This window comes from Paroedura picta, chromosome 6, assembly GCF_049243985.1.
Source record: "Paroedura picta isolate Pp20150507F chromosome 6, Ppicta_v3.0, whole genome shotgun sequence".
Taxonomy (NCBI): domain Eukaryota; kingdom Metazoa; phylum Chordata; class Lepidosauria; order Squamata; family Gekkonidae; genus Paroedura; species Paroedura picta.
In genome coordinates, this window is record NC_135374.1 from 62,776,427 (window position 1) to 62,790,043 (window position 13,617).

The following is a 13,617-nucleotide window of genomic DNA, read 5'->3' on the forward strand; positions in this document are numbered from 1 at the left end:
ATGGCAAATCTAGACAGCATCCTAAAAAGCAGAGACATCACCCTGCCAACAAAAGTGTGTCTAGTCAAGGCTACGGTCTTCCCAGTAGCAATGTATGGCTGTGAAAGGTGGACCATAAGGAAGGCCAAGCGTCAAAGAATTGAGGCTTTTGAACTCTGGTGCTGGAGAAGACTCTTGCGAGTCCCTTGGACTGCAAGGTGAACCAACTGGTCAGTCCTTGAGGAGATCAGCCCTGCCTGCTCCTTAGAAGGCCAGATCCTGAAGATGAAACTCAAATACTTTGGCCACCTCATGAGAAGGAAGGACTCCCTGGAGAAGAGCCTAATGCTGGGAGCTCTTGAGGGCAAAAGAAGAAGGGGACGACAGAGAATGAGGTGGCTGGATGGAGTCACTGAAGCAGTAGGTGCAAACTTAAATGGACCCTGGGGAATGGTAGAGGACAGGAAGGCTTGGAGGATCATTGTCCATGGGGTCACGATGGGTCGGACACGACTTTGCACCTAACAACAACAACAACTTGCTCCTCTGTCTTATTCTTCATCCTGATTCTTATGGTTTGTTTAATTGCAGCAATTATTTTGCTGAGTCTCAATGGCATGGATGAGAACAGTTTTATGGCAGATTTACTTGGCAATGCATTCCTATTTTGAGAAACTCCTTTTGAGGGTGGCTTTATTTAAAAGAACAACACACAAACTGAAGATCTGGTAAACATTAATTTTGAGTTTTTATTTGCATATTGAAAAATATCATAAGGCTAGGTTAACATTCTATTTTGCATTGCTATTTTATTCCATGTGTTTTCTTAGCATTATACATTTCATGTGAGAGATGGCTCTCTGCATACATTACAATCATTTTATAGTAATACCTTAACAAATTGCAACCCAAATAATTGGGGGGTTTTGCAAGATCGAAAAGTATCCTTATCAACATATCAAAAGACTGAGAAAATTCAAGTGGATGAAGGCTGCCATTGTTTGCTCTCAGCTATAAGAACATACCTAATTGGATGGGCACTGAAAAACACTTAAACCTGATGTCATGTTAAAAGGTAAGCAAATTTGTTGACTGTATTTGTACTCGATACAAAATATACTTTTAAAACATGCACAAATGTTGCAGCAGTCACATAATAGTCTGTAACTTGTTTCTCCCCATTATAGTTTCAAATGCCTGACCCTAGCCGAGTCCATTTGATGAAATAGGCTGTTTCACAAAAGCTTATTTGAGATATGGGTTCCAGCTGACTAACGAAGTTACCTCTCTTGAAATAAATCATCATCATATATAAATAATGCAGTAGTGGATACTTGTATTACAGTTCAGCAAGTTTCCAGTATTACCATCCTCAAGTGCTTGGCCATTGCCAGAGGAAATGCTGACAAACTCATGGCGTTTGCTAATGTGAAGATACTCTGCATGACAGTTTCAAAGCCAGAGTCCTATAGCGTATTGGGGATTCGGGTAACAGTCCTGCACATATACCATTACAACCAAGTTCTGCTGATCTTCAAAGAAAATCTGGCAGCAAGTCTGGTCAGAGCTCACCTTCTTACGGAAATAATTTATGCTAAGTCAGCAATTTTAATTGGGGGGGGGGGGGTTGTCATGAAAACCTCCCACAGTGCAACAAATTATTTTTCCCAGAAAGTTATTGCAAGCAATACAGAAAGTTTAGAAAAATCAAAATGAGTGAGTGTTGTCACTGTATGATGCTGTTGGAATATGCAAGATCAGGAGTCAGCGTGATTCAACAGCATATATGAAGAATATCCTAGAGGGGGCATTGGAGATGTGTAATTAAGCAGTGGAGGTGGGGAGGGGCCAGGCCCCCTCCACACACACTGGTGAGGCCAGGGTGTCGCCCCTGCGAGCTCTATAGCTCCATAAGCCTGCAGGGTCAAGGGTGGGTGGGCCAACAGGCCTGGTGCTGGTGATTATGCACAGCGCCGGCCCCCCGCAGCCCCAGCTTACCCAGGAAGCTACGGAAGATCCCACGTTTGCTTAACGCAGGCCTTCTGTAGCCCTGGGCCAGGAGGCACCTGCACTGGCGGCGGCAGCGAGCATTATCGGGGATTTTCCTTGAAGCGCTGCTGCCACCAACGCAGGCATTATGGCCTGTGCGTAATGGGCCTAGGAGACTTCCTGATCCTTCAAGCACACTTCCTCCCTGTTTGCTTTCAGAAGAACAGTTAGACTGCTAGGACTCTCTCTCTCTCTGCAAAGTTACTTCAATTCTCAATAAAACTATTTATTCTTTAAGTAGCCAGTGCTCAGTTCTTTTGCATATTTAAACTCTGTCAACAGATGAAACTCAATTTTTACTCTTGGTGACATGAAATCAGATAAATGTTCACAGCCATACTCCTATTGGTTCACTTCACTTTAAATGCTGAAATACATATTTAGCACAGACACAAATACAGTCTCCCACAGTTTACTATAGAAATAGGCAATGGAAGTGGTCATGAAAAAGGAGTGTCATTTCAAATAACAAAATGGAATTAGTTGCAAAGTTATCTCCGAACACCTGAGCAACAAAATGTGCTACTGTTAACAAAAATATTTTGTTGCTGAGCATCTGAAGTAATGGCTGCACAACTTTCTGAGCTGAAAAGTATAGGTAAGTCTTAATGGAAAGAAACAGCATGTATCATTAGACAACATTTTTCACCATTCAGTTAATATTGTGGAAAAACATTTTAGCTCATATAAATACATCCTCAGTTGTTTTTCTTTTAAACCTGTCAGCAGGAAATACTTGGGATTTTAAACTGAAATGGGAAGGTTTGGGAGAAATTTTTTTGGAAGATCTAACCCTTTCATATCATCTGTTTTTCCCAGAAGGACTTGAACAGAGGCATTAATCAGCATACCCACTGTGTCATTACTACTGACACTTTTAAATGTACAGAAATTAGCCTTTTGGAAGGTCATCCTGCTTCAGACAGAAATGTTCTACTCATACTACTATTAAAATTATTCCATTCCAATATGATGCTACATGTTCCATGTGTTTTTAAAAAGTTTTTAAAGCAAAATATCTGAGGCCTTTGGTATTTTTTCTTAAAATCCAGTGGTACAGGTTAAGACTTTCAGTAGTAGCTTTCAGTGTCTTCAAGTATTTATGAGAGGCACAGCAGCAAATTATTTTAAATACAGTTTTGCATCTGAGCTAACTGAAACTGTTACCAAGCTACAGGGGGAGGAAAAAGCCAATGTATTTGTAACCTTATCCTAAACTGACACAGAAGTAAGTCCACAATAAGCATTACATCTCAGTAAAAATGCCTAGGATCACAATCATGGTGCTTCTATTACACGTGAAATATTGACTAATTTATTATTCTTTAATAGTCTGTCTCTAAGAAGCGCTCATAAGAAAAGCTAGATCTTGTTCAGCATATCAGAACCAATTACTTCATTGTGTATACTGAGCATGAAAAACTGGCATCTAAAATACCACCATCATAACTTATTCTAATCACCACTGAATTTTAACAAGAGCAATATCTTTTATACCAATCAACTCTTTCTTGGAAAGAGTATTTCTTGGTATTTCTTTTTCCTGAGTAAAAGTAATACCATTTGCTCAAATCTTGTTGTTACATTTATGTTCTGCCCTATAAAACTTGGGATGGATTACAATAGGATAAAACATAAAATTTTATGTAAGACTAGACTTTTTCCCCAGTATGCCATAAAAATAGGGGGGTCATCTTTTATTTGCATATGTTACGCTTACCTACAGTAATTTTGCGTAATAATTAAGGGGGTCATGTTATATTCAGGATTGTCAGGAGAGTAAATACAGCACTCTAAATTCTCAATGAAGCTAGAATGGTTCCAACAAAGTGTTCTAAGGATGACCATTTCAATAAGGAATCTGTCTACTAATGTGTACAAGGGATATATATTATGTTCCTGACTTCAGGCAGTAACGTGTGAAGCATAACCCCCCATTGGTGTTTGAGCTGCTGACATCTCAAAACTTACATATACATTCCTTGAAATAGAGTATTTAAGCCTTCACATTGATGAAAAAGAGTCTGAGGAAGAAAGACTGCTCATGCACTATTATAACAAAACTAGGGATAAAAAACATGACAGGATACAGTTGTCTAATTACTTGCAGGCTGTTCAAGGTAAATTGCTGTGTTTTTCAGTATAATTTCTCCATCTCATAGAACATGAAATGTCAAATATTTTGTGAGCACATAGACTTAAAGCAATCTTCTAAAAGGGTTATGGTATATGCACAAAATATTAAATTAGGTTTAGCAGAAGTAGTTGCTCAAGTTACCAGTAGGTTTGGGTACTATACATTAGAGGCAAATCTATTTACACTGGATAAGCCATTTCAACAGCAGGCTGCCCAATTCAGCCTTTAATCTCTCCTTCTATAAATATTTTAATGCATTTCCAAGTTCATATTATCTGGATCAGAATTCATTTATTCACCATTTTTGTCTCAACTGTTACCCTGTTAAAAATTTATATTTATATTCTTAATAAAAATAACCGTGATACATTATTAGCTCCTGCCAACACTCACTCAATATATTAGCGATCCCCAACCTGTGGGCGGCGGACCACATGTGGTCCGTTGAGTAATTGGAGGTGGGCCGCGAAGGACACCTCCCCCCCCCCGGCCCTTTACTTCATCCCCCCCCCCCGGCCGCTTACAACACACTTTGGGTGTCATTGCCTCCCATCACTCCCAGATGGGACTATCTCGTTGCAGCGAAACAAGCTCAGGGTTCCCATTGATTTGTCATTGTCATGAGTTAAAATTTCCATGAAAATAAAATGTTCCTTATGTTCATTGTTGTGGCGTGTCTGTATCTTATTTTGAAGGGATGTTTAAACATTACCATAGCGACCAGAGTCAGAGAGCGTTAGGGCAGTGGTTGAGAGTAGAGGAGTAAAGTACCCCACACACACACCGGGCCTCAGTAAAATTGTCAAGCGTTGAGTGGTCCCCGGTGATGAAAAGGTTGGGGACCACTGCACTATATCATCTCTGCTGTTATGCTCAGTCAGGTTTATGTTCTGTAACAAAAAAACACACCTTTTTGAAAACTTAATTTCTAAATATGATTTGAATTAAAGTAATTTTGTTTCAAATTTCTTCAATTTGGGCCTTAGCATACACAACTTAAAATAGCCATAAGCCTTCTTCCACATTACATTTCTCTGCTTTGTTTTGCAGCCTCTTCTATGTACCACAGTATTAGTGAATCTCATTAAGCACATAAGAGTTTGTTTATATATCTGTAAACAGCTGATCACATAAATGGCATATACTAGATATTATGCGTATGGTTCAACTGACGTGCCATTCAGTTTGTTTTTGCTCTTGCTTTTAGAGAGAATTTTCTTGTTCAGGATACGTGTTAGGGTTCCTCCCTTTCTTCGATTACCATCGGACGTCGGCTGTTGTAGGTAGATGAGGTCATTATGTGATTGGCTCATGCCTGGGTCTTTCTGATGGTGCCGTTGGAGGAAAAACAATCTTGCACCCTTTTTAAAAATTCCACCTGCAGCAGTGAAGATGAAAAAGTAATAAGGTATTTTGGGTGAAAAACAGCAATTTCTCCTGGTGGGTCACCTTTGTTTTTAAAACTTAAATAGGAATATTTCCTAAGCGAAGTACAATCTCATTTCATTTTAAGAAACAGATTTAATACAGAAGCAGAAATAAAAGGGTCAAGTATTTAAGGATAAAAGCAGATGGGATGGAGGTAACAGATTTCAGATATTAAGCTTAAATATAGGCCCAAGTAGTTCAAATTCAGATTGAGGCCCATGTGGGGAGGGAGAACAGAGGTCTAGCACCTGTATCCCTGTATGTTTTGTAAACTGAAACCACCCCTTCCTTTGTAAAGGAAATGAAAGGCTGCAACAGTGTGGAAAACCTGGGATAAATCTCTCCTCTTCGCATCAGAGTAATGTGTGGCTAAGACTGACCTTTAAAAGATGCCAGGAGGATCCAGTCATGGGTCTCCCAATACTTTCTGTCTCAACCCAAAGTTTTAACCAACAAGACCAAACATCATCAAACTGTTCAGAAGTGCTTTGCATATATATTTTCAGTAACCAGTATAACAAATCAAAGCTGTGGATTACTGAATGTAGCAAAAGCACAGTTGAGACAGCACCTTTTTCCTATGACTTTCCTAGAAGAGTAAATGTATGTCAGCATCATGGCTAAAATAATTATTGGGGATTGTAGACCACAGCTCTCTTTTAGCCACTATAATTAATTGCTCAAGAGCTAGTCAACTGCAATATTCCAACAGCAATTTGCTATACCATTTAATGTGTGAATGTATGTTGAAATATCTACTTAGTTGTAAAGCATAGCAGAAGTCCTGAAAATGGAGAAAGGATTTATGTGGAACAGTTTACATAGAAGCATAATTCACAGTAAACGGTATATTAATTTTAAAGACAAAATAACACACTTTAAATTATTTCATCCAAGTTCAATTCTGTGCAAACAAAAAAGGTCTCCCATCTTGAACAAATGATAACAATTCATATAGACAGGACACTGAAGAAAAAAGTAGGAATTCTCCTGTTTTGATGAGAGAAACTCTAGATTAGAAAACATTTAATTGCGGGACTTCCGGCTAAGATGTTGTTCTGAGAGGGTTGCAGGGCATCTGCTCTGCTATCTCTGAAGCCTGACAGGGGTCAATCGCGCAAGCAATTGGCAGAAAAGAGGAGGGGTACGCAAACCCCACCTCACCTTTCTACCCAGGAAGTTCTTGGGGCCGTCTCCAATCCTTTAGGGAGTATATCTTCCTGGATTATAGGCTGTCAGCGTTCCAAGTCCAGAGGACGACTGCCATATTTTATCTCGGACTTTCTTTGCTCTCTTTAATATTAAAGCATCTGCTTCAACCCTACACGACGATTTACTGCAAATGAACGTTGTGAACTGAGGGGAGGACATCGGCTGAGTTCCAAAACATCATTTAGTGCAAGTATCTCTCGTTTCTTTTTCTCCAGCATCAAAGCCCTTTGTCTCCTCCCTCCTCTTACTCTGCTCTGCCCGAATCCACCTTGTTATGAGGCAGGCTAATTCTCCTAACTAAGCAGAAGAAGGACTTAAATCAACTCAAATTAATTGGCAAAAGCTCTCACTGCAATTGTTTTGGTTTTCGGAGATAAGTGATAAGAGCTGTGAATGGGAAGATCTCATGAGAACTCTGTTCCAGCATGAGAATATCTGCCTTACTGACTTCAATACGTCACATGCCTGTGCCGGAACGTTAGAGGATAAAACAGAGGTCCTCTACTGGCCACTTGTAAAATTGTTTGAGGCAGGCTGTTGTTTTTTAAGTCAAAAACATGTCTATGTTAAAAAGATTGGCTCATCTAATAGAGAAACAAACCCAAGATTTCAAAGCATTTACAGAAGGATTGGTCAAAAATATCTTCAAGGAGATCCAAGATGGCAAGGAAGAAGTATCCAACAGGAATGATGGATCAATAGCAGTGGCTGATGACAGCTCTAAACAAGGTGGAAAACCAACAGTAGAAGAGAAATCTGAAATTCTGGAGACAGAAAAGGGATGTCGGAGTTCAGCAGCCCAGATAAGGACACCCTTTTTAAAAAGTCATACAGCCATCTCAAAGCAACAGTGTACAAAAATCAATCAAAAGATATATGGATCTGTAGTTAAAGTAACCGATTTAAAGGAGCTCTTTGAGAAAAAAATTGTATTGATACTGGAGTCCTGGAGGTGCAACGGCCTCAAGATTTATTGATGTATATTCTGCGGGAAAGAGTACAACTGCACTTTCTACGCCAAAGGCGAATGGGACAGAATATAAGTCTACGGGAACGACAAGATGTAGCAAGCCTCGAGATGAGACCCCCTTAAGAAGACCGAAAGCTCACATTGTTCTATGTTTAATGCTAAGCATTTAATCTAAACCTGGAAACTCACTATTCTGTGTATTAATAACATACTATATTCTATATTTCTATTTTTATGAAAAAGGGGACGCAGTGTTTTCTTCTCTCTTGTTTCTTTTCTTTTGTAGGCATATAGGTAATATAATTGTTAGTGTTGGAAATATAAAACAGGGTTTTCCCTCCTTATTTTTTCTTTTTTCTTTTTTAGTGTATTGTTATAGGGCCAAAGCTCACATTGATCTGTAGAAAACGTTTAATGTTAAGCTCTCAACTTAAATCTGAAAATATACCTGTCAGGATGGCTCTTAGAATGGGTCAAGTATAAATTGTTTTGTAGATGTATCTGTATTAAGGATAAGGAGAAGCTATGAAATCCGCTTGTAATTGTTTTTTTTTTTTGTATATCTTTAAGGCAAAGCCCTACTTTCTTTTCCTTTCATTAGAGTATTGATACAGGGCCAAAACTCATACTGTTCTACAAGAAATGTTTAATGTTAAGCATCTAACTTAAACCTAGAAATTTCTGTCAGGATAGCTCTTAGATTGTATTAAGCAGTTAACGTGAGGTCTACGATCTCTCAAGTAGGTTGATTATTAACAACTTCTCTTTTGTATATCTAAATAGGCCTTTTTTTAAAATGTAGTGGAAATGTGGATGGCTCTTAGACTCAGCTTTGGGCAAAAGTTTATATCATTGTGTAGTTAATGTGGGGTCGTACATTTTCAAATGATGATTATATTTTATATTTTACTGTTCTTTGTATTAATAACTCGTATTGCATCCTATATTTCTATCTTTATGAAAATAAAAAAACTTGTATATATTAAAAAAAAAGAAAACATTTAATTGCAATCTGTTTAGAATAGCCAACATAGTTGATCAGAGTTAAGCACTTTAGAGGTCAACTGGAAGAGGTAAGCATGGTCTTCAGCTTATCCTACTGAAATCAAAAGGGAATTAATATAGTTTTGAAGGGATTGTGCCTCTGGTGTTTTAGAGTTGCAATCATAGTCATATGATATAAACCAGGAAGTAAGCTCCAGTGAACTCAGTGGGATTTATTATTAAATGAACCAATTTAGGACTGGGCCAAATACCTGTAAAAGTTACAAAAGAGAGGAACGTGACTGTGATGCTTTGTTTTAAGAACTGTTCCTGAGGCCAGCAAACAGTGACATTCTGCTTGCTAACAGCACTAATACCTAGCAATAATAGCCAAAATACATTTGGTATTAGTTCCTGGAAATAGCATTTTTGGTTTTTATTATCTAAAAAGCAACAAAGAAAAGGGAGAATGACAATGCTATTGGTGATATGGCATTTTCTACTCATCAAAATATTTCCTTATCACTTTATACAAAAGGGCTGACAGGTATGCAAACATAAGAACACAATAATTGCTAATGAAATAAATCATTTTTGCATTTACAATACCTTGTTCTTGTTAGGCATGATTTTGTTCCTCCCTTCATAACATACCCTATGCCCAGTCCAGCTCTCTTACAGTTGTCACTTCTCCCTCCACTCAAGAAAGCAATCGTTTAACTGCAAATGTTGATTAATATTCCAGGCATGATATCTTTCATGAAAGCTTCATATCTGTCATAGGTGGCTAATCTAGTCTCAAAGCATCCAGATGGCAATTGAAGCCTTGACTGACGTGATTCTTAACGTCAACTTCCTTTTTTCATCTGTACCTGTCTTTTTCTCCAATGTAGACACAAAGTTACTTCCCCCATTCCCCTCTTCTATTTGATCCTCACAGCAACCTGCTGAGGTAGGTTAGAAGAGTTGAAGAAGAAGAGTTGGTTCTTATATGCCGCTTTTCCCTACCCGAAGGAGGCTCAAAGCGGCTTACAGTCGCCTTCCCATTCCTCTCCCCAAAACAGACACCCTGTGGGGTGGGTGGGGCTGAGAGAGCACTGATATCACTGCCCGGTCAGAACAGTTTTATCAGTGCCATGGCGAGCCCAAAGTCACCCAGCTGGTTGCATGTGGGGGAGCACAGAACCTGGCAAACTGGTTAGGCTAAGTGTGTGACTGGATCAAGGCCACACCTGCTTCTATGTCAGAGGGCTGGTTCAATCCACGGTCTCCGAGATCTAATTTGACACACTAACTAGCATGATGTAATGGTTGAGGGCAGTGTTTTCTTTGACCCTAACAAATCTCTTGAGCAGCTAATTGAAACGGATTGACTCTTAAAGGACCCCTCTCTCCCAGCAATCAATATCCTCTCCTGGAATATTGCTGGTTGGAAAAGTAAGGTGAACAATCTAGATTTCATGTGTTTTATCAAAGGTTTTGATGTGGTTTTATTATAGGAGACATGGTCACATTATGAAATTAGCTTAGAGGGATATGAATCCCATTCAGTATTAGCTTACAAGTCCAAGGGGTGCTACAGAGCAGGGATTAACCCTCTTATGCTCCCAACAGGCAAGCATAGAACTCACTGCTCTATCTGTTTGTAATCCCATTGCTCAGGCCTTCTTCCTAAAATTTTCCAACATAGCTTTAATAATAATTAATGCTAATTTCCCTCCTTGCCTGGACCAGCAAAACTTCCACGGGAGCCGCTTCACAATATTTGTTGAGCTTGAAGCAAAATTCCCCTTGATTGAAATATTGCTTGCAGGAGATTTCAATGCAAGGATAGGCAAAGATTGCTCTGCACTTTCAAGGGCATTCGGCTTGGACCCGGAAGAACCCCTACCCAATTGTCTTTCTGATACAAGGCATTCCAAAGACTCTCATATAAATAATGCTGGAATTTCATTCGCCAAATTTTGCATACATTTCGACTGATTGATACTAAATGGCTCGTTCTCCCAAGATCATCCTGGGGAATTCACATTTGCCTCTGGGAGGGGTAGCAGTGTGATTGACTATATATTGTTTCCCCCTGCTTTGAAAGACCAATTAGAGGTATTTTGTATTGGAGACCGCACTGATAGAGATCACCTCCCACCGATATTGACCATCAAGGCGACCTCTTCCCTAAGGTCATCTCCACCAATTATGGGCTCTGAAAATGTCCAAGGTACCCTATGTAGGATTTCATGGTCACAAAGCACTGCTGAAAAGATCAAACATCTATTTACTGCCAGTACTCTAACAGCATTTAACTCCATACCCAACATCAATGATAATCCTTCTGAGGTTATAAAAAATTACAATAATATAATCACTTGCATTCATCAGCTATTTAGTCCCCAATCAAACTCACAGAAAATAACCCAAAGAAGAACCCTAAATTCCTGGTTTGATGATGAATGTTGTAAATTAAAATCTCAAATCCGTGCCATTTATCGTGATTATAGTGAATCCAGTGCTCAGCTTATGCCTGCAGAATATTTCCATTTGAAAAATCAACTATACCAACTAACGAAGAAAAAGAAAAGTGATTATATTAAAAAACAATGGGAACAACTTGTGCAGGCTACAATTACCAACAGAGGCTTCTAATCTGCCGAGCCAGGTTTGATTCCCTGCTCCTCCTCCACATGCAGCCAGATGCATGACCTTGGGCTTGCCACAGCTCTGGTAGTGCTGTTCTAACCAAGCAGTCCTGTCAGAGCTCTCTCAGCCTCACATACCTCACAGGGTGTCTGTTGTGGGGAGAAGGGAAGGTGATTATAAGCCACTTCAGGCAGTGAAAAGCAGGGTATAAAACCCAATTATTATCACACTAGCTCTTTGGAACACTTTCTTCTGCTTTCAAAACAGTACAATAAACTTTTAATAATGCTTGTTGATTGATAATGAAATAGGTATTATATTCTGGCAGTCCACTGGAAGCCCCAAATACAGTAACAGGAACTCATGTTCCATCACTATTTACTTAACTGTTTATTAGATCTGGATGTATACTAGTTCACAAACCACAGTTCACAGAAGAAAGCACTGTCACACTTTCCTTCTTTCTGCTACCCCTATTGTGCCCTGAAAAGCCCCAGGAGTCAGGGATACCTGGGGGGAAGGTTTTGGATAAAATATGAGATCCTGAAACAAGAAGAGGAAAATTAATAGAAATTTCTTCCCCTATTACATGAACACTTGCACAAATGGAGTGGGAGCTTGTGCAAGTGCAGTGGATGGTTCATTTTCTGCAATTTCCCATTCAAGTACGGCCCCCTTCACTACACTGAAGAAAGCTGCAAACCTTTCTACATGTTGTGTCATGTTCACAGGAGGAGGGAGTCACCCCTATGTATCTTTAAGATGTGACTGCTCCCAGCTAAATTATTTTGTTTTTGTCCATTCTTCGTCTTCATTATCCTTGGAACACTCTAAGACTTTGTCAATCTAAAAAGAGAAGGGGAGCCTACAATGAAACTTGATCTAGATTGTCAACCAAATCTGATTTTAAAACATACCTGAGAGTGGAGAGGGTGGTTTACAAATTTAAATAAATAAACTATACAGTTACAAAAAACCTTTCTTATACCCAAAATAAAAGAAATATTGATATAGTCTCCCATGAGAACAGAGCTTAACCTGAGCCACTGAAGTGTAGTTTAGAGTTTGTCATCAGATCTAGGGTTCAGACTGTGACCAATACAGTACTGGAGACAATCCAGTAATAATGCTTTAACAGAATAATTCCCCATTTCCAATGAATTCTAAATCATTTTGGACTCAAAGCCTTATAGGATACAAGAAATTGAATCTAGATGAACTTAGATTCCAGTACTTCTCTTGCTAGAAATTAAGCACTGCTTGGGAATTAAAGACATACAAAAGCCATGCAAGAAAAAGGCCTATTAATATGTGTAGTGCTCATGTTTTACAGAGTCACTTAATATTAGGAAATAAAATACACTTGTGCATGTATGAGCCCCTTACTTATAAATGCAATATGTTTCCCCCCTTTCAAATATGAACAAGAGCCTGATTCCCTCAGCTGTGTGTGTCCTGAAGGAATGACAATTTATATGTACATGTATTCTTAATCTGAAACAATATATGTATATTCCTTGCTTGGGAGCCAAATATAAAATGTGCATCATCGAGAGAAAACATTACATATGCATTAGTGCCTCTCATCACATTCACAGAGCCATTCCTTAACTAGTTGACAGAAGGAAGCGTCTGCTTGCACACATCTCTGATTCATGCCACAGTTGCACAGTCTTAGATCCTACTGATTCATGCTATATAATTATGTAGACTGAGGCTCCAGATTAACAGACAATTTGCCAGTTCATATATTACATGCAACACTAGTAACTCTGCTTTTTGGAGGGGTTCTGTGGTTAAAAGGTGCAAAATGGCATGCAGGCAGGAGTTCCTGGATCCTTTCCACATACTGTCTTTCCCTCCCCACAGGAATTTTTCACACAGCCAAGCCTATTACAATTTTAAAACGATGGACCCGAAATGGAAGGGAAAAGAGACTTTAGGAAGTAAACTGCACGGTAAAGGAGATCAACAGCAGGGAAGTGATTTTTCAGCACAGACATACATACCACCCAGCCACTTCAGACAGCACCCTAATTGTGTTTGCGGCAGAGCACATAATGAGATTCCCCAGCATGTAGTTTGGCCTCAGATGGAAACTTTTTGCAAATTAAAATTTCCAAGATCTAATCACATGCCAGGTACCGTGTTTTATGACTCCAGTTCACTGATGGTGGATATTCCTGCCGATATAAACAGTACTTCTACTGGGAGACTAGAG

General features: G+C 39.2%; 1 protein-coding gene across 1 annotated transcript in view; it reads right to left on the reverse strand.

The window, feature by feature from the left end:
• Positions 1-703: 703 nt before the first annotated feature.
• C2CD2 (C2 calcium dependent domain containing 2) overlaps positions 704-13,617 on the reverse strand; it is a 46,126-nt gene continuing 33,212 nt past the window's right edge. The window contains exon 14 of the mRNA XM_077342766.1: positions 704-5,543. Within this exon, the coding sequence (XP_077198881.1) occupies positions 5,317-5,543 (227 nt within the window). The 3' untranslated portion in view covers positions 704-5,316. The remainder of the gene's footprint in view (positions 5,544-13,617) is intronic.